Here is a 22,771-nt window from a genome sequence, read left to right as displayed (position 1 = left end):
GAGAGTGAGGGCTCACGGGAGTCTCGGTTATGTCACAACAGATGAATGTAGGTTTCCTACTTCTAGAGTCGCACAGGGAAATGTGTGATTATATAAATCATGAACCAGGACTCATTCATTAGCGTCATCAACTTCTTCATCAGCTCATTCAAAATCCGTGTGTAGCTGAACAATGTAGTGTCTACTGGAGAAGTCAAGTCTTTTAAATTAATAATATGTTTACATGACAACTTCTTCAGTAGCTTTAGTTGTCTTGCAAGGACTTGTATGTACCTATTGACTAAACATATGCAGTCCCATGACGTTATGCTTTCATAAAATTCCCCAAAAATTGTTTGAGGAATCTAAAACACAGTTGTTGTATACATGAATGGCCAAAATACTAGAATAGTTTCCCAAAACCAAGTTCTAATAACCAACCTCAAACTTACACTATTGTTTTGAAGCACATTTTCAGTAGTTAAAACACATTTACACTGTGTGCAGAAATATCATAATTTTTATGCATATTTTCAACTCCAAGCTGAATAAACCTAATACACCTGATATAAGCTTTTAAGTTTAATAAGGGAAGCCTGAGGAGATAAACCTCATATCAAGGTCTTCTAATCATCAGGCAAAATGAACCAAAAAATGACATTAAACCATGTCTAATAAAACAAAAAAATTTTTTAGAGGGATCTTGAAATGGCTATAATAATGAGGTGTGCTCACAGAACCATGAAACTTTGATTGCAAATAGTCCACAGGGTTGCAAGAAACTCAATAGGCGGAAAAGATGCAAATTGAAGCTTTGCTGGCAGTTTGGCCTATTATAATGCCAACATTCTGTGCCATCGTCCTTTTCTGCCCTTTTGTTCTACAGGTAAGGATGTAGATTTCCACCCCACCCCCAATTGTAAAATTTAAATGTAACTTCACATTTAAAATGTAAAGTTAAAGGAATGTCTGTCAAAAAGAAGTTTAATAAAGACTTTTCCACAAAGCATTATTTTATTTTGGAGGTGTTTCAATTTATGGGGGGGGGAGGACATTTAGCAGACATGGATATTCTCTTTAGAAAGCAAAAACGTCAAATAATTACTTTTACTTTAACTATTATTAGCATTTTGGATTGACTTATGGCACTGTAGTTGTTCAATAGAGAAATTAAAACCAATAACTATTCTGCACACAGTGTACACTACCTGACGAAAGTCTTGACGTCGATCCCAGTTGTAAGAGCAACAAATATTAACTAGACTTCTAGTTGATCATTTGGTAAAGTGGCAGAAGGCCGATTTTTCAGATTAATTATCTGTTGAACTGCATCCCAATCGTCACAAACACCTCAGATTGGAACCTGCAAGGATCCAAGATTCTCAGAGAATTCAGTCAAGTTGGTAAAGGAAAAATCATGGTTTGGTGTTACACTCAGTTTGTGAGAGATCTGCAGAGTGGTTGGCAACATCAACAGCCTGAGGTATCAAGACATTTGTGCTGCCCATTACATTACATACCACAAAAGAGGGCAAATTGTTCTGCAGGATAGCGCTCCTTCTCATACTTCTGCCTCCACATCAAAGTTCCTGAAAGCAAAGTAGGTCAATTTGCTTCAAGATTGGTCAGCCCAGTCACCAGACCAGAACTCTGGGAGTCCTGCAAGAATGCTTTTTTGCCATTTCAGATGACTTTATTTATAAGTTATTTGAGTGATTGGAGAGATGTATGGATGCAGACCTCCAATCTCATGGGAGTCATATACAATATGAATTCTTTTTCCATGTCACCATGACTTTATATAATATAATGTACATTATTTCTGTCAAGTGACAAGACGTTTGTCTAAGCAAAGTCAGACCTTACTGTCCTAATTAATTAATTAAAAATCAAGGCATGATCATATTTTATTTTGGTAAAATAAGCGTAATCTAGAGGCATTTGCCTTTCATATAAGCCACTTCTGATGCCAAATGATCAACTAGAATGTATTTGTTATACCTAAAACTTGGATAGGCGACAAGACTTTTGTTAGTTAGTGTAGTGTCGGCACATTAAAAAGAGATCTAAAGTTTAACAAATAAAATGACACAATCTGACTTTAAAATAAAACCAATCTTAAACATTATTCTCCCTAAAGGGGTTTTAATTCTAGCTTCTTTATCACATCTTATTCACAAAGACAAAAGGCTATTTTTAACAGTGACGTAAGAGAGAGACACTAAAAGAAATTCACAAAAGACCAAAGTTGATCCTCATAACAAAACACATTGCGGTAAGGTAATGATTTACTAGCGTGTATAAAATTACTCATGCTATATACAGAAAGACGAGCGACTTCTTGTTTACTCTTTCCTGGTTGTTCAGCTCTCCTACTCACACCTGATCTCCCAGGTCTAAAACACGAAACCTATCCAAGTTATAAAAACAGGCCTTCACCACACGACCTCCAAAATACCGTCCATTCAGATCCACCACAGCTGAGGAAGAAAAACAACAACAGCACACATACAATTATTAGGCTCACATTCAAAAACAACAAGATGTAAATATACCATTACATCAGCACATTGAATAAACAGCTTAAAATAATATCAAATGTTTTTAAAATATAAAATTTGATAAAGAAATTGATTTATGAATTAATTTAATGGATATAAAAAGTAACCTTAAAAGTTTAAGAACCACTAAGGCTATTAGCTTTAATTTGCTTAAATTATGTAAAATTATTTAGCTTTGACTTCAAAACAAGATGTTCAAAGGTTAAAAATAGATTTGCAGTCATTTATATCTTGACCAGTTGATGGTGCCATTCAACAGAGTGTCACAGGACATGGTCTAATGTATACAGAGCATTATTATATGATAAAAATTATTGCTTGTGTATGTCATAATAGGAAAAATGTAAATTAAGACAATACAATTCAAAAGTTTAAAGTGTGATTTTTTTCCAAAAAAATAAATAAATTTATATACATTTACATTTATATTATTTTTATTATAGATTATATTACATTTTAATAACAAGTTTATATTATGTATATGATATTTATATATATTAAGCTTTTTTAATATTATATTTGAGCAATGATGCATTAAATTGATCAAATGGACATTTATAATATTTTCATAAATATTAATATATTTATTACATATTTTATCAAATAATAATCCATATTTCATAAACATAATTTTTCATAAAATATTATTAATATGACAAACGAAATACCATGTAATCATTTTATTTTTACAACAAAAATACAAGAAATAACACTTTCTACTTACCATATTATAAAAAATATTCAGCTCAAGACATCACAGTTATGAATTATAATTTAAATATATAATATGAACAGTTCTTTTTAACTTGTAATATTTTATTTTATTATTCTTTCATTATATTTACTGTTAAATATACAGGTAAACAAATGAGAACTGAGGGGGAATTCACAGCGGAAAATAATTTACAGGTGTAAAAATAAGAATCTGTCTGGCTGCTAATTATACATCAAAAAGTACACAGGTACATCCCCCACAGAAAATGTTTGGTTGTCGCCATGGAACTCATGAAACTGCTAAAAGCATGTGGGCTCTTGATAAAGATCTTATAATAGTCTATGATCAAAAATACTTCTTTTCTTAAAAATATGAACATAGTTGTGGAAGGCAAGCTTCCCTAACAATCTGCTATAAGATGGAGTTGTTTGCAATCTCAGAACTAGAGACCTTGTGAAGTGAAACATCTGTTCCTCCACATGACGCCACATTCAGAATCAATGTTTTTTCAGCCTTCCTTAGATGTTCAGTAATTGGAGATGCAAAATGTTTTTTTTTATATATATATATATTAAATATATTATCAAATGATATATTGTGCAGCCCTTTATATAGCTAATATTATAATATTTGAGCATTGATATCGCAATGTGTGCATCCGCAATAGTCACATCGCAAGATATGCACTGTTGAGTTAGGATTATAGATGACCAGAAACCACAGGTCAAAAAACATGAGGTTTGTGGAGATGCTTATCATCTGCATGCGTTTTTAGGGCCTGTGACTGTATGAGCATTTGAAGAGAGCTTCAAGCATTTTAGTAGTGCATAAAGAAGTTTCATAAAGATTTATTAAATTATTCATGTTGAAGACTATACAGTGTTATTTTAAATTTGATGATTAAATTTCTGTACCTGAATACTTTTGCTCTCTCCAGAAAACCATAAAGCACGGTTTATTTCACTTTAATATTTGCTCGATTGTGTTTATTCATGACTGTAGTTAGTTTATGTATACAATAAATGACAATGTATTTACATTTCACTCCCCTACAAAATCATAGAGCTATTTAAATCATCTGGTGAAATTATAATCGCAGCCCTAGTTATGTAGTGCAGTCCCAGTTTTATACAGCTTAAGTCAGAATTATTAGCCCCTCTGTAAAAAAATTTCCTCAAGTTCTGTTTTACAGAAAGAAGATTTTTTTTCAACACATTTCTAAACATAATAGTTTTAATAAATCATCTCTAATAACTGATTTCTTTTAATAATTGACTTTTTAATTTGTAATAACTGATTTCTGATTTTGTCGTCTTTCGGATAAGATGTTAAACCAAGGTCCTGACTCTCTGTGGTCATTAAAAATCCCATGGCACTTCTCATAAAGAGTAGGAGTGTAACCTCGGTGTCCTGGCCAAATTCCCTCCATCGGCGCTTACCGATTATGCCCTCCCAATCATCCCCAGCTAAAAGTGACATTTAAAACGCTTAACTAGGTTAATTAGGCAAATCATTGTATAAGAGTGGTTTGTTCTGTAGACAAGCCAAAACAAATATAGCTTAATGGGGTTAATAATAACAGGCTTAAAATGGATTTTTGAAAAAGAAAAAAAAAGAAAAATCAAAGGGGGGCTAATAATTCTGACTTCGACTATAATATTAACTAATATATTCATTTTTTTAAATAAAATATTAACATATAAAACAGTTCAAACTGTACTAATAATATAGTTTTACAGTATTTGTACCTAAATAAATAATTATTTCTTTAACATTTTTAAATTCACATGTGTAGTGTGGATACATTTTTAAAATACTTTAGACTGCTGTATCTGTAAATATGAATACTTCTCCCAAATGGTGTAATTTAACTCTGTTGTTATTTAATAAAAAGTTTAGAGTGTAACTTTACTTTTATCCCAAAGGAAATGAAAGTGTGTCAGTCCCTCTGTATGAATTGTTCCAGATAAATGCGGCTTTTAATTCCATTTTAGAAGTGGATCTGTCTTGTTTTTTCAATAACAAATATGTGTGTGTGTTTACATATATACATACATACATGAATGCACGCACGCACGCACACACACACACACACACACAGTTGAAGTCAGAATTATTAGCCCCCCTTTGAATTTTGTCTTCTTTTTTTTAAGTATTTCCCAAATGATGTTTAACAGTCAAGGAAATTTTCACAGTATGTCTGATAATATTTTTTCTTCTAGAGAAAGTCTTATTTGTTTTATTTCTGCTAAAATGAAAGCAGTTTTTCATTTTTTAAAAACAATTTAAGGTCGAAATTATTAGCCCCTTTAAGCTATATTTTTTCCAAAGTCCACAGAACAAACCATCGTTATACAGTAACTTGCCTATTTACCCTAACCTGCCTAATTAACCTAATTAAGTTAGTTAAGCCTTTAAATGTCACTTTAAGCTGTATAGAAGTGTCTTAAAAATATCTAGTCAAATACTATTTACTGTCATCATGGCAAAGACAAAAGAAATCAGTTATTAAAACTATTATGTTAAGAAATGTTTTGAAAAAAACTTCTCTCCATTAAACAGAGATTGGGGAAAAAAATAAAAAGGGGGGCTGATAATTCAGGGGGTTAATAATTCTGACTTCAACTTCTGTATAATGTTATTGAATTTTTTTTAAATAATACTATTAACAATGTTAATAATTGTTTTATGTACGTTTTATTAAAACATAATAATATTATTAACATTTTAGCAATACTATTACATCATATATATATATATATATATATATATATATATATATATATATATGATGTAATAGTATTGCTATATATATATTCTGTCCATCTAAAAACATTTAATGACTTAATTTATGGCTGGTTAATATTTCGGTCAGTGTTAGAGATTGAGTGGGTGAAAACTGGTTTGGTCTGTGATCCCAAGAGGAAGTGATGTAACCAGACAGGTGATGTAACACCTAAGGGACAGTTCTCGCACATTTACCTGCTTTATTAACTGAGATCTGGGGCACTTAAAAAAAAAGCCACTTCAAGTTTGTCCTCAAACCACTCACCTTTAATGGCAGATTCCACTCGCTCAAACTCCAGAAAAATGCGGACAGCTTCATCATCAGTAACTCCTGAGATCTGAAAACAAAAGCCAGAGAAACAGGTTTCATGTTACTGACAGGCATCAAAGTTTAGCTTACATATACGAGAAGGAAAACATTTAGACTCGTACAACAAAATGACATTACCTCAAAAATAACACATCGGATGACTTTGCCATATTTTTCACACTCTTCTTTAGTCTCAGCTTCCAGGTCTTCATCCACCTCTCCTCTTCCAACCATGTTCTACACATAAGACAGTAATTCCAACAAATGTTTTTAACCAAACTGTCCTGAATATTTCAGTAACCTGCTGTCAAATGTATAGTTGTTAAATGTGAGCAAAAATTACACAAAGTGACAAAAAAAATAAGACATCTGGTATTAAAGTGAATTCTTCGTCAAACAAGGCAGCCAAGTTCAGATAGCACATGATTTGTGCATTCCTTTCAAATGTTAACTATAATAGAGTGAAAGTTTATTAATGTTTTGCGTACATGTAAACATTCCAAGCATTTAGGTTATATTTATTTTAGACTTGTATCTGGTTTATAATAATTTATGTAATTCTGTCCACAGCAACACCTCCTCAATAACCACTAAAACAATCCATTCTTCCCAAATAGAGCTCAAGTCATATGGTGAAATACTGAAATAAGGAAGAAAAAAAAACATTTTGCAAAGTCATTTATCTATATTACAAAATATTTAGTGTCGATAGACAAATCATCATACCCATTTTAAATAATTGAAAAGTTCAAGTGCCATCTGAAATTTTCTTCTAAAATTAGCATTTTTCTCAGGCTTCTACGCACCGCCCTGTGTGTGTGTGTGTGTGTAACGCACGGGTATTCGCGGATATAACTGAGCGCCGCGCCCTCTCTATTCAGCCGCTCATTTATGGACGCGCAGGCCCTTTGTGTGTGTGTGTGTGTGTGTGTGTGAAAAGAGTAAGAAGACTGTGACTAGGAGGCTAGGAGATCTCCTCGCCAGTTCTTGGACTTTTTGCTCAATAAAATAGTTCGTCGTCAGTATTTTCTAGTCCATCGTCTGTGTTTACATTCACCCACTGGCAGCCAAAATCCACTATGAAGCGTGTATGCACTGTGACGACTTTTATATTGTAGATTAGCAGCTGGGCATTTCACTCTGTCTCGCGCTGAAGCCTGTCACTGTCGACCAATCGCAGCAGGCTGCCATTGGTCCAATCAGCGCAGATTAGCTTCGCGCTGAGGATGGGTTTGGGAACAAATGAAACGCTGAACGATTCATATGGGAGTCGCTGGGATAATTAGGTAAAAATAAATGCAGATTATAAGACCATCAAAGTGTTGTTTGACCTTGCATGCATATTAGACTGTTGTTGGAGACCCTTACAACCTAAATATGACCCTATTTCATCTATAATATGGGCTCTTTAAATAACTCAACATAAACATCAGAGTCAAAGAAAAATGCTCATTGTAGAAGAAAATTCTAGATGGTTATTGCATCTGAACTCTTCAATTACTTTATTTGTCATACAGCCTGAAAACAAAAACCATTCCAAATTACTTTTAAAGCCTTTAAAATGTTTTTTTTAGCATTCTCCTAACCTAAGCATTTCTATTTTATCTCACTGCATATTTTATATATTTATTTGTATATAATATAGGAGAATTAGTTTAAAACGTACCCGTAGCAACACCACCTTTGTAGGACATTTGAGGATCTCTGTGAGCGGGTTGGTTTCGTTTTTCTTTGAAGCATCTGCTACAAACACATCATATTTCAAATTACATTTATATCATAATACAGAGCTTCACAAAGGAGTAGACAACCTCTTTTAAACATGATATAACAATAAAAACAACATGTGTAGTGAGCAAGGTTATTTTTAAAATATCGCCATTCAATAAAATATAAAAATGTTAATAGAAGTCTGTGTATGGCATTTCATGGGGATTAAAAGCATTGGCAAATATATACTATAACATTCAAAGCTTTTGTATAGTTTTTGTTACAATCAATATTGCACACGATGTTATATAATATTCTATTACACTTTATTAATATTACCTTTATTAACTACAGCAGATGCTAAAAGCTTTTGATACAATCACAAATAAAGTAAAAGCAGATATATTGTATGCAATGTTATATAATATTACAATATTCTATTATATTTCAATATTCTATCATATTCTAATGTTCTTCTTTACTACAACCCCAAATCAGAAAATGTTGGGACAGCATGGAAAAGGAAAGGAATTTTAGTGCATAAAGGACAAGGGCGCAATTATTACAATTACTGTAATAATTTATAATTTATTTTCAAAAAAGTAAAACAATAAAAATCATGAGAAACACATTAAATATTGTTTGTTGTATTGTCTGCAATGAAATACAATTAACAAAGTCAATTTACAAATCACTATTTTTTATTAGCATTTTTCATACTGTCCCAACATTTTCAGATTTGGGGTTGCATATCTGATCAGTCTTTACATCTTCGAAAATAAATTTAATATGCTGATTTGATGCTTAATTTTCAATTTATTGTTATTTAATTTATTATTATCATTGCATGCTATATATATATATATATATATATATATATATATATATATATATATATATATATATATATATATATATATATATATATATATATATATATATATATATATATAAAACCGTTATCAGCGTTAGACTGACTCTTATCGCACGAAAAAAATATATCTCAAAGTTGGGTTGAGAGCTGGGTCTGTTCTACGCAAGCTATGATGACTTTCACCTTAATAATTTAGTGCAGATATATACCTGACCGGTGAGCCGTCTGACAAAAAAGTATCCTTCTGAATCAAATCAGCAAGCTGCCTGACTTTAACTGCAGTTCGGCAGTTTCACTTTAACTAATGAACATTTCATTGATGCCCCATGACAAACTGAGGTATTAGACGCAAATGAGGAGCAAGGACTGGTGAGAGTGTTATGGAATTTAAAAAAGCACACACGCCAAATGGAAAAAAATAAAAACTTCAGCATTTTGCGATGTGAGTGTGTGTGTGTGTGAGTGTGTGTGTGTGCATGTGGTCCTACTGACAGCGTGTGTGGAACTTGTTGGAAAAAATGGTGAAAAGTCCTGCATGACGATAATAGTTTGATTGCGGTGTTTACTTCAATTATGCCACTAACATATGCATACTTCACACCTTAATTCCATTTCTGTTAAGTTCACCTTAATCCGACTAAAGTCATAACTGATCAAAATAAATGATTTTTAAAATTCAATGTTTCGAGCTTATGTAGGCCTACAGTTCAAAATTCATGTTTAATGAGTAAACAGTTCTTATTATACATAATTTATTTTCATCACCAGGTATCATAGTAGAACAGTTTCTCAAGCAGTTTGTGAAGCATTTTGGAAACAGGAGATGAGCCCCTGGTCTAATGCACCACCTACCTTGAGAAACCCGTTCTCAAAGATTTATTATTTGGGTAGCACACATATTCTGAATGCCTTCAGCAGAATTCAAATGAGCCATTTTAGTCTAGATTATTCTAGATTTAAAAAATTAATCTATGCCTACGTATAATATATATATATATATAGACAAATTTATATATTTGTCTTTGTTGAATAGTAAACTAAAGGCATTTCTTGCTAATTGGAATATTTTGTAGCTATAAAAATCCTTACTGCCACTTTTGATGATTTTACTCCTCTTTTGTGACGGTTTGGTTAAAATCCAATGACTGAATAAGAGAAGCAAATATATGAGAACATCTGATAGTAATAATTTATTACAACATCTGCTTTCCCTTACATAACAGTTACGAGGAACAAAAATGTGTGTAGTTTCTGTTTCCAAATGACGGAATGTCAGTGTTCATATGGGTGATGTTAACAAAACTCTTTTTAGCAAATGACTGGTATGGAAAAAGCAAAATAAATCAAATCCAAACCTGAATTAGAGCCATGTGGATCAGCAACATTCTGACTGGGTCCTGATGCTGAAACACACAAATGAGAATGAGCAAAACAATGCACTTTCACATGTAGTTCTGCGAATGACAAAACATGAGTTGAAAAACAAACATGTCATATTCATTACTATTACTAGTATTGTTGTAATAAACATAAACAAATAACGAAATACTGATAGTTTTCAAGTTACTTATATAGAAAAGGTCCAGTTAAAAAAAAAAAAGCATGTCAAATCAAACAACAAGCAACAGGAAAATATTTATTTTGGATGTGTGAGGTGTGGGTGTGTGTGTGGTTGCGTGATCTCACTTTTTTCCGTTGAGTCTCCAATAATAATCTTCCCTCCACGTTTGCTGGTTTTCTCCACTGAAAGCGCTGTGCTCAAGCCTTGCTCGTGTTTCCCCAGGCCCTGTCCTTCCCGAAAACCATACTTCTGCATGATTTTATGAGCCACTGTTCCACTGAAAAACACACAATGACAAACACTGGACATGTTAAATTAATGTTGTAGAACACATTTTACTGGTAACCTCGGGCACTGCCAACACTCAAACATCTTTAATAACTACAAATCCGTATAAATATTATTAGAATGATTTTTTAAAAATGAAAATAACCTACTAAAAATGAAACCTAAAATGTTTAAATCTTCATTCTTATTACATACTATTAAAGTAATTAATGTAAATGAATACTTAATAACAACCGTATTTAATAAAATTATTCATTTAAAATGTGATCAGTATTTTTTAAAGCATTTGACATCTTTTTTTTAAGTTTTCCAAAATAATCTGCATCCATAATAGTGGGTTAAGGACTAACATGGTATACCAGGGCTGCACGATATTGGAAAAATCTAATATTACAATGTTTTATTTATTCTGCGACATATATTGCAATTATGAATACAATTTCACTAGATGACTTAAATAACCATTTATAATTTAAGATTGATTGGGATGATTCTGTAGGGGAGCGCATCAGCATAAAGTATCATAATCTACAAGCATAGATAAACTCAAAGAAAAATATATAAATTAAATAAACAGCGAGTTCCTAGTACTAAAATTAAACTATTCATGTATAGTGATTAACTAAAGTTAAATAAAACTTTGCAATTTCACATTGTATTGGTAAATTACTTATAAATAAATGCTTAATAAATGCTTTAAAACTATCAATTGTTAGTTCATGTTAACTAATGAGGTTATCTAAAGTAAACCTAATTGTCACCATTTACTTGGTGGTAAAATCTGAAGTAATTAGCTAAATTACAAATATTTGGTTAAATACACCATTTCATGCTAAATCTAAACACTTATAAATAAGTTTCAGAAATCTCAATTCATTTTATAACAAGATTCAGTCAGACTTTACAATAAGGTTTTATTAAATCATGTATTTACTAACATGAATCAAGCATGTACACTACTTGTACAGCATTTGATAATCATAGTAAGTCAACTAGGGCTGCACGATACTGGAAAAATCTGATATTGCAATATTTTATTTTTCTGTGACAAATATTGCGATGTGAACACAGTTTCAGAAGATAGTTTGAATAGCACTATTTGACTGTTTTTCTGGGGAGTCTAACAGTATTCAGGTAGAGAAATTGAATAATCACAATGCAAAAAAATCCTTTCTTAATTTGTTTTGTCTCATTTCTATTCGAAATATCAAAAACATTCTTAAACCAAGTAAAAAAATGTTTCGTTTTAACGATCAGAAGAAATAAGTGAAAATTAAGAGTTTTTTGCTTGTTTTAAGAAATTTATCTGCCAGTGGGGAAAGTGAAATAATCTTGTTTTCACTTTGAAATGTAGATATTTGGACTAGAACCAAGACTAAAATTCTAAGTAAGAAATTTTTTGATAAATCTTTTAAATTTCATTTAAATACAGTGATTAAACACAATGCTGTGGCTCCTGGTAAACTATAATTCAGACTGGACATTGCCTATCTTTGCGATGTGACTACTGCTAATGCGAACATTGCGATATCGATGTTGAAACAATAAATTGGACCGCTCTAAAGTCAACATCTACACTGTGAGGTAACAAACTAACAATGAACAACTTTATTTTCCATTAATGTTAACAAAAAATAAATAAACACTGTACTTAACGTATTGTTCATTATTTGTTTGTTATTAAATACATTATATTATAATATATTATTATAAAATAAATTATACTGATTAATAATATTTTTTATTATTAATGTTTGATTTTATTTGTTGGTTAAATCAAAATGTTCAGCCCAACTATACATGCTTTTGTTACTATTAAAATATTTGACTTCTGCAATAGGGGAGTTGCATTTTTTTTATTGATTTTGTCCTAATAAATCTAAATGCTAAATTGAAACATTGCTTCATTCATCCATCCATCCATCATCAATCACTCACTCACTCAATAGCCAAAGGGATGAATCATGTGTAAATAAATGTTATAGGTCAGGCCTGTCATTTGGAAGAGAACATACCCCATGTTGGCCAGGAATGAATTGGCTGGTCCAGGAGGAGATCGTGGTCTATCAGAGTCCTCAAACACAGGAGGAGGGATTGCAGCTTTAGTCCTCTGCCGACCGTCTTCATCATATGAAAATGATGCTGCAATGACAGCAAACATAGTTCAGTTACTTTCTTATACATTTAAAAACTACATGAAGAGCTATGTGAATCAAACAGATAACACACTAAACAAACATCATCTATTGATATTATAGCACAGGAAAATGCAGGTTCTTAAAAGGGTATGGTATTTACTTACAGTCTCGCTCCACCAGTGATGTTGGAGGGGCGATGGCAGCTCCACCTGCAGCTGTATGTCAAATAAATGATAGATTATTAGACAATTGCTTTGATAGTAAGACCTGCTATTAAAATCTCAGATGGTCTAGTTTAAATACATGACAAAATTTATTTAAACTGAAGGGGTTATGAGTTGTTCTCTGATGTCTACTTATTTTGCCTTCAAGAAACATCTTGATTTAAAACAGGCAATTTTTTTTGTCCTGTTTTGACCCTCTCCAGGCTAATTTTTAACAGCAGATGGTCCTCTAGGCCAGTGGTTCTCAAACTTTTAAGCCAGCGACCTCCAATGTACTATCGTCAAGAACTCGCGACCCCCCACTACCAAAGCATATCCAAACAATAAAAATAACTTATTTTCAGCTGTTCACAATATTTTAACTTTATTTACTATACATTACAAGGCTCGAAATTAACATTTTTACTTGGTAGCACTGGTGCCCCTAAATTTTTTAATTTAGGCGCACCCACCAATTATTGCACCGTTACTACAAGTTTTATAAACAGATTTATTGCATTTGAAATCAACACTAATCAAAACTAACAAACAAAAAAATATTTATATGCATGCGTGAGGAAAATATGTCTCAATGAAATCCCGTTATCACAAGAAAATACATTTTTATAACATAATTTAGTGACCAAAAGATACACGGATGGACCGCTCAACGGCCCTGCACGGCACGCACTGCTTGACATGAATTCATTAATAAATCTGTTAACAATACGTTAACTGTACTGTGTTCTCACAGATGGTGTTTGATATTGCACAGATGCTTCTGACATATACCTTATTATTTGTATACATCATTTTAATAGCAATAACTGGTATTTTCATAAGCTGCAATATTAGTTTAATCTTAGTCAGTGCAAGTCCTTTTGCGATGGTGTACGTGGTGTTAACTTTTACATAAAGCTGCCACTTGCACGGCTGACAGCATCTGGCGATTAAATAAAGGATTAAACAGAACCTCTCGTGCTTAAAATGTGTAGACGTGGCAAACAGTTACCTGAAAATTCCATCCCACAGACTTTACAGTGAATGCTTTAGTTATTTTCATAGCAGACTTGAAGCCACTGGAAGTCTTTTCTCCACTCTTCGAAAAGTGTAGATGGTGGATTAACATTCACCACATAAGCACTAATCAGATGTGCCATTATTTGTAGCTTTAGCTGGTTTCTAAAACTAAATCTGTCAGTGTTGTTTTCATTCTCTCATCTTCAGTGCGTTACATTTTCGCGGTTGTAGCTCCTGTCATCTGAAGGCAGAAGGCGTTGACTGAATGATTCAGTCTAGCGCAGTGGACCAATAAGAAGAGAGCGAAGGCGGGACAAGCGTTGCCGGCTTTGTTTACTGCAGCAAGTTGACATGACAACAGTTTTAAAACTGTTCCTGAGCGCTGCGCCTCAAGTGCAAAGATGCATTCTGCCTGAATGTGTCCTAAATACTTTATGAATTCATCAGTGATATCTTTAAAAAATCTGAAAATATTAGCTTTAACTTGAAATACTAAAAAATATATATCATAATCACAGAAAAATTACACAATTTTTAAATCACTCTCGCGACCCCTTGAAATTATTCTGCGACCCCCGCAGGGGTCGCGACCCCCAGTTTGAGAACCACTGCTCTAGGCCAGTGGTCTTCAACCACCGCACCCAAATTTGACCCACAAGCAGCAAAATGAGTAAGAAACATACATCTTTGGAAAGTTTTTTTGCTAAGGGGAAAAGGCCCAGTGAAGGACGCGCAATCTGCTAAAGAATGAATCCGCTACCCATTTGTCAACAAATCAGGTGAGTCCAGCATGTTTGTTCAAGAAGATCAACTGATGAGATTGCAAATAATTAGGGATGCACCGATACCATTTTTTTTTGCAAACCGATACGAGTATTTTAATTTTTGTATTCGCCAATACAGAGTACTTCATAGATTTGGTTTCAATGAAGTTTATTTGTTCGTTTTTTTTGCCTGTAGCAAGGATGAACACAAAAATCTTTTAACAGAAGGCTGTTCCAAACCAAAAATATATACACATTGTTGATAACCCTGCGAATCCAGACCTTGTCTATTAATAATTAAGCAAGGACATTTAAAGGACTAGTTATCCTAACATGCATCCACTACTTTACATCCACATTACATAAAGTGCGTGCAGTGTATGTTACCTTATGGAGTCACTCTCTTGGCATTTCATATTGGGGACGCATAAAACCCTGTTATGCGTGATTCTTTCCAGTCCTATCATATTTACGAGTCCTGCCATTAATCTGCTGGTCAGGTAATCAAAAAGCTGGTTTTACTTGATGTTTAACTATGGGTGGGTCGCGGGTAAATTAGATTAATAGCCATAAATACGCAACACATAGGCCTACTCTTATTTTTTTAAAAATCACGCAACCTTCATCTCACAATGTTTAATATTAAATAATCCCTGGGCTTGCCTTCCAGGCTCCTGAGAGCCCCCTTGCCCTCCACTGTCAGGGTCTCTGGCTACAGCAACCTGTCACAGGGGCCAGCCACTCTCCCTGGGCTTGAAGTCTGGGCTATTAGGCAAGCGCATCACTTTTTGCCAAGTTCAGCTCTTCTTTTTTGCACTTGATTATTATGCGTTTAATGTTTAAAAAAATCAATAATGAGGCCTACAAGAGTGTAACCTGTGTGTGTGCGCTTCTTTTATCACTGAATCCACTCTCTTCAATAACCGAAAGTTTCTTTGTCTGTCTGGCAATATTTCGGCTTTTAATCGAATGAAAATTTAATTAAGATGAGCCTATATTCGGAAATTGCAGTAAAGTAACTGTGACGTGCGGCCACACATCGAATCTGAGGTCTGACCTCATCTCTCTCTCTCGCTCATCCAGACATCGATACGTAGACGCCACACAAGTCAAGTTGCAAAACTGAGGCTGTTAACAGCTGACAGTTAGAATAGCTGAAGCCTTTGCGAAATCTATCAAAATACAGCACTGAAATTAACAGGCATAAATGTCTTTGAGCCAAAAAGTCTATCTGTAGGATATCTGTATAAATGCAATCAGAGCCAATGTTATGTAGAAGTTGTGTAGCCTAATAATTGTATTAATTCCAATTAAGTTGAAAACCAAAATAAACAATTCATTGCATTTTTCGTTTGATACCCGATACTGGTATCGGTGCATACCTACAAATAATGGTGGTCTTTTAGGGGTCGTTCGCATATTGCATCTTTTTTTAGAGTTTGAGCAAGTTCGTTGTTTCCAATGCCACGAGTCACGTGACAAGAATTCAGATTGTAAGGAATATGCACATTTCGGTAGACTAATTATCTCAGACAAATACAGAGCACACAAACACTGCTCTGCATTTATTTTCTCCATAAATAAAACTTTATCAGAGAGACAGCAATGTTTTTGTCAGCTTGTCATATTCTGAGAAAATAGTTGATAGCAAGCTGCGAACCACCATCATTCACATTTCAGTTATAACAGTAGGCTAGTTAAACAAATGCAAAACAGTTAAACGCTGCACAACGTTTTTTCTTTTATCTATAGATAAAACTTGTATCTGAGCTAGAGCTGAGGTATAGACTGGGGTTTGTTGTTGTGGTTCACTGGAAAGTGTGGCCGATGGTTCTTTAGCAATGGCAGACACCACAGATGCACTCAAACTATGGGATCCTGAAAACTTGCAAATTAATCAGATCACATTCACACTTTAAAGTATTAGTTCAACCAAAATGTAAATTCTGAAAAAAAATAAATAAAAAAAATGTTTATCTAAGTCTTCCGCATCAGATGAGAGTGTGTATTTACTATGGCCAATACAATGGGCATATAGGTGAACTAATCTGATTTGTTTATAAAGCGAACCGTGACCACCTCTTCAGTTGGGTCCCAGTTTGCCCAAAAGATCTGCTCCAATTGGGTAAACGACCTTTGATTTGAGATAGTCGATACAACTAAGATGTCAACATATGTCAACATTTTGATTTCTCAGTTTAGGACCCCTTTAAAAGGAAGACTGAAGAGCAACAAAGAAAAGCTGCACTCACTCCTCTTCCTCTTTTCTCTATCATAGTCCTCCTCCTCGTCTGATTCGCCTTCTGTTGGGAAGCGTGAGAATCCACTTGGAGCTCCACCTCCACCTCCTCCTCCCCCTTCATGCCTCTCCTTACGTTTCCTAATTAACAGAGGGAAAATCATCACAACCAAAACAAAGATCTGGTGCATTTTCATAATAACCTATTCTGCACTACTCGATAACAGTCATATGTCTATAAAACTAGTGGCTGCAGGTCTGTGTAAGACTGGCAAACACTGAGTAATAAAAGGTTTTTCTGACGTAGTGAATGAGTAATATAAAGTATCACTAGCTATGTTTCCATCCATGCAATTTTGGAATATCGCATTAAAAAAAGCTTAATGGAACCAGCAAGAAATTTAGAAAATGTGCATTTGAAAAGCTGAGTAGGATAAACTTTTAATCTGCTAAGAAAAAATGTGCATAAACTACAATGGAAACCCATTTATGAACTAAATAAATTCCAGCATGTGCATCAAAAAAGCTTGTGACTTTCTTTTAACAGATCATGTGATAAAAAAAAATGGGCACACAGTGGCTTCTCCTATCACATCAAATTCCATTCTTCTTTTTTATATTTGTTTATCAGGAAGTGATGATTTCGTTCTCTCTAACTCATTGGATGGAAAGTTTAGAAGAAAACATAGCTAACGTGCAAAAATATATAGGCATCATATACGTTCTAGAAGTTTATGTTAAGCTTGTGTATGTTTACTTCTCTCGCTCCTCAATCTCCTTCTGTCGCTCTTGTTCTCTCAGTTTTTGTCGTTCCTCTCTGTGTCTCTTCAGCACTTTCTCATAGTCATTGGGAAACATGGGATCATATTCGTCAGCCAAGGGAATCAGCACATCTCCTGATGAAAACCCTCCTGACGACGAGTCCTGGAACAGACACAAACAGTTAATTAAAAAAAAGAAACAGTGGTTCGAATTTGTGTACAGTCTCAAACAAACAGCATTTTAAATAAATGAACATTTCTGCTTTTGGGGGGGTATGATTTTAGTATATATGCATCGTATTTCAGGTAAGGGCATACATTTATCTGTGAGAATGTTGTCTTTAATGATTGAAAATGCTAATTAAAATGCACCATTTATGGATTCATGTAAAATATTAAAAAATATGTTGTGTGTTTATGTGTGCATTACATGTACAGTTAGGTCCATAAATATTTGGATAGACACAATTCTAACATTTTTGTCTCTATACACCAACAAAATCGATTTGAAATAAAAAAACAAGATGTGATTTGACTGTCAGCTTTAATTTGAGGGTATTTACATCCAAATCAGGTGAATTCTGTAGGAATTACAACAGTTTCCATAGGTGGACAATTGGCTTCTAAGATGTTCCATAGCCAGGTGTGTGTTACTCCCTCATTATTCAAATTATAATGACCAGATAAAAGGTCCAGAGTTCATTTCAAGTGTGCTATTTGCACTTGGAATCTGTTAGTCAATTCTCAAGATGAGATCCAAAGAGCTGTCACTATCAATCAAGCAAGCCATCATTAGGATGAAAAAACAAAACAAACCCATCAGAGAGTTGGCAAAAACATCAGGCATGGCCAAAACAACTGTTTGGAATATTCTTAAAAAAAAGAATGCACCAGTGAGCTCATCAACACCAAAAGACCACAAAAACCACTGTGGTGGACGACCAAAGAATTCTTTGCCTGGTGAGGAAAACACCCTTCGCAAAAGTTGGCCAGATCAGAACACTCTCCAGGAGGTAGGTGTATGTGTGTCAGAGTCAACAATTAAGAGAAGACTACACCAGAGTGAATACAGCGGGTTCACTACAAGATGTAAACTATTGGTGAGCCTCAAAAACAGGACGGCCAGATTAGAGTTCTAAAAAAAGCCTTCACAGTGCTGCAACAACATCCTAATGACATACGAGACCAAGATCAACTTGTACCAGGGTAATGGGAAGAGAAGAGTATGGAGAAGGAAAGGAACTGCTCATGATCCTAAGCAGTGAAGCATGGTGGTAGTAGTGACATGGCGTGGGCATTTTATGCTCATAATAAGCCAAATGCTTCAGAATACATTGGACGGCGCTTCACAGTGCAGATGGAGAATGACCCAAGGCATACTGCAAAAGCAACCAAAGACTTTTTGAAGGGAAAGAAGCGGAATGTTATACAATGGCCAAGTAAATCACCGGACCTGAATCCAGTTGAGCATGCATTTCACTTGCTGAAGACAAAACTGAAGGGAATGCCCCAAGAACAAACAAGAACCGAAGACAGTTGCTGTAGAGGCCTGGCAGAGCACCACTAGGTGATTAAACCCAGCAACTGGTGGTCTATGCGTTCCAGACTTCAGGCTGTAATTGACTGCAAAGGATTTGCAACCAAGTATTAAAAAGTGAAAGATTGATTTATGATTATTAATCTGTCCAATTACTTTTGGACCCTTAACAAGTAGGAGGCACATATGCAAACTGTTGTAATTCCAACAGCACTCACCTGATTTGGATGTAAATACCCTCAAATTAAAGCTGCAGTTAAAGCACATCTTGTTGGTTTAATTTCCATAGTGTTGGTGTAAAAAGCCAAAAATGTTACAATTGTGTCAATGTCCAAATATTTATGGACCTAACGGTATATAGAGACAAATTTGACAATAAAAACAACAATGACTGGGTGAAGTGTTTGTGATAGATACTAGTAAATGTAACAATTGTTGGTTAGTTTTCATGATACAGAATTATGTCATTTTAGCCAATCAGTGTGAGCAGGAATCATTTTGAGAATGTTATCAATAAAAAACTCAAATGGCAGTCTTCTTGGTGTTAAGTGCATTGTTGTTGTGCACATGTAAATTTAATCTTAATGTAAAAATAACTCAATTAAAACCAGTGTAATTTTACAAGCATACAATGCAATGCATTGATCACTGTAGTCAATATTATATTTAACTTAAATACTTTCCCGTAGTAATATTTGAATTTTGTTGAATAATTTGATTTAGTAGCAATCTTACCATTTTATTTCTATATACTTTATTTTTCCAAAATTGTGCAGCCCCAGATGCCAGTAAACAGACTGTGACCTAGACACGGTTTACCTTCATCCCTGCAGCAACGTGCGGAGGAGTATCAGAGATCTGTCTGTCATCCCCTCCACCTCCCCTCTTCAGATCAATAACTGGAGCAAGAACATTGGACTGTCTCGTCCTCTGGGTCTGTAAAACAAGTCATTTGTCAATCACACTTCACTTATTACACCTATAGGCTTTACTTAATCTTTATGCAGCAATTAAAACAAAAGGTAAACGTGCCATTAGATGATGAGAAAACAGTCTAATAAAATGTTAACTGGATCATGATTAAACATTTCATAACTCACAAATTCAAATTCATAACTCCTTTTGAATATTTTTGTATGGTTATAAGGTAAAAAAAAACAACCCAGAGTTCGGATCGCAAATGACCCGCGGATTAATAATTTTTTTTTAACTTGCAGGTTAATCCATTTATAACAATTGCAGAGAGATCGCCTCTCGCGTCATTCAAATCATGTGAATGAAAGCATTTTGGCTTCCCTGTAAAAAATAATGATAACGTTGTGGTGGGACCTAAACGCTTTCTTAGGTTAATGTTAGTGTCTTAGGTAATGTTTTCTGTTACTGTTTGTTTAGCCTGCATTAATGCATTCAGTGTGAATCTGCACGATGAACATCAATCTTTCGAAGCGCTGCATTCAAATCCACGTTTGATCGAGAGAGATTCAGTTAGTTACAAACAATTAAATAACACAAAAGTGCTGGGAGAACAGTTTAGAGTTCCGATATAAACACTGATGTTTATGATAAAGATTAAAATAATGGTTTAATGGACTTTGACGGTGTTGAATGTGTGAATATAAAACCAACGTTACCTCAATCAAAAACACAACTGTAAGCAAAATCATTGACACAGATTCAAAATACTTCAATAGCTAGCAAATTTCAAATTCCCTGATATATTCAGACTTAAAAATTGATACGTACTTTCTTCAGTTATAAATATACAAATATGTATTAATAAAACTGTTTCATCATGAATTAAACATTGACCAACCTTTGCTTGTGTCAGTGCAGCTTTCTTTACTTTCAGTTGAGACTGAAGCAGTTTAAAGTTTTTGGACCATCCTTCTGTTTTAGCGTCGCTCGTTGCGACCCCCAAATCATCATATAAAGACATTTCTCCTCCTTTACACTAAAACACTGAAAATCATAGAAAAAAATCATCCATCATAAACGTGATCCAAACAATCATCAGCCTGTCATGTAATAAAAGCTACAATAGAAAATGCTAGATCATCCCACAAACGACATATTTAAAATAAAGAAAACACAATCTAAATCACCCTATAACTTTGAAAAAGATATATATGATTAACGATGGTTCTTAAAATAAGTAATGTGTATAGGCTACATTTAGCATTAAAATCTAACGTAGACCGCTATCAATATGTATTGCTTTTTATAAACAAATAGTTGCTGTCTCATCTTGTAACAGCACATACACTTTAATAGATGAATATTTGACATAAGATACACACCTTTTACGAAAATAAATCCTCTACAAGTTTTGCACTCTTCGTTAGCGTAACATGCAGACGTCGCGAACATATGACGTCACACAACGCATAGCCAAACGTATTCACGTCAGAACGACAGCTTGGAGAAATGGTTCAAATGGTTGGAGCATGGGTTGGCATATGTAAGTGATTTGTTCGATTGGTCTTCAAGGATCTATTCATATGAATCATTTTTATCTAAATTAAATATTCCTGTTTAATTTAAGGCATTTTTAACAGTGATCAAAGCTATGCCCTCGAGACTCGTTAATTTAATGTCCAGTCATTTGACCTATTATAAGATTAAAAATAAAGAATGTAATTTCCTGATAAACGGTAAAAAAATATTTTATAAATAAAATATATACCAACAAAGACATAAGGCAAGTATTTAATGATAAAAATAGAGTTATTCCAAGAGGGAAGTTTTATTGCGATTCTTTATTATGGGAGGTTAATTGGAGAAAAGCATGGCTGCTACCAAACAAATTTTGCATTTGACATAAGGAGAAATTCATTTAGAGATTTTACATAAAATACCAATGTGTTACTTTGGATTTTTAGATATTAAGAAAGAGGGTTAGTTTTGTTAAAACAGCGAGGAATCCTTATATGTTACGTATTTGTTGATGATCAGAGTGTGCTATTATTTGGGAAAAACAGTTTTTCTAAATATTTTGTTAAATTTAATATGTTGAGAACATTGAATGCAAAAGAAATTTGTTATTTTAAAAATTGTGAAAAAATAAAAATTGTTAATTTTATTATTTTAAATGGTAAATTCTTTATCCACAAATGTAGTTTCAAAATCCCCCCTTTATGCAAGGTTTTTGTCAACAAACTTATGTTAATGAAGTCTCTCAACGCTGTAAAAAATGTAAAAGCTCTGTCTATTGTAAGTTATTATGAATCTGTATTTCACAAGTTGTGAATGACTTCCATTTGTTTTTGTTTTGTTTGTTTTTTTATTTGAATTTCAATTATCTTTGGAATTTTTTTTTGTTGCCTG

At 33.6% G+C, this 22,771-nt stretch overlaps 1 protein-coding gene across 2 annotated transcripts; it reads right to left on the bottom strand.

Moving 5' to 3' along the window:
• Positions 1-2,091: 2,091 nt before the first annotated feature.
• On the bottom strand, positions 2,092-21,819 carry rbm17 (RNA binding motif protein 17). 2 transcript variants are annotated; one of them, XM_056455490.1, is made up of 13 exons: positions 21,745-21,819; positions 21,261-21,406; positions 20,267-20,383; positions 17,907-18,073; positions 17,163-17,290; positions 13,088-13,138; positions 12,801-12,927; positions 10,623-10,774; positions 10,292-10,339; positions 8,019-8,095; positions 6,491-6,589; positions 6,308-6,380; positions 2,092-2,459 (listed from the first exon to the last, which is right to left on the bottom strand). In XM_056455490.1, exons 2-13 carry the CDS (start codon positions 21,381-21,383, stop codon positions 2,356-2,358), a joined length of 1,266 nt encoding a protein of 421 aa, XP_056311465.1. In that variant the 5' UTR covers positions 21,384-21,406; positions 21,745-21,819; the 3' UTR covers positions 2,092-2,355. The 2 variants fall into 2 exon arrangements, with proteins under 2 accessions (XP_056311465.1, XP_056311467.1); XM_056455492.1 differs by having other exon boundaries at positions 8,019-8,092.
• Between the last annotated feature and the right edge of the window lie 952 nt (positions 21,820-22,771).

This window comes from Danio aesculapii, chromosome 4, assembly GCF_903798145.1.
Source record: "Danio aesculapii chromosome 4, fDanAes4.1, whole genome shotgun sequence".
NCBI classification, from domain to species: Eukaryota; Metazoa; Chordata; class Actinopteri; order Cypriniformes; family Danionidae; genus Danio; species Danio aesculapii.
Note: the sequence above shows the minus strand (reverse complement) of the source record. Positions and strands in the feature narration are given on the sequence as shown.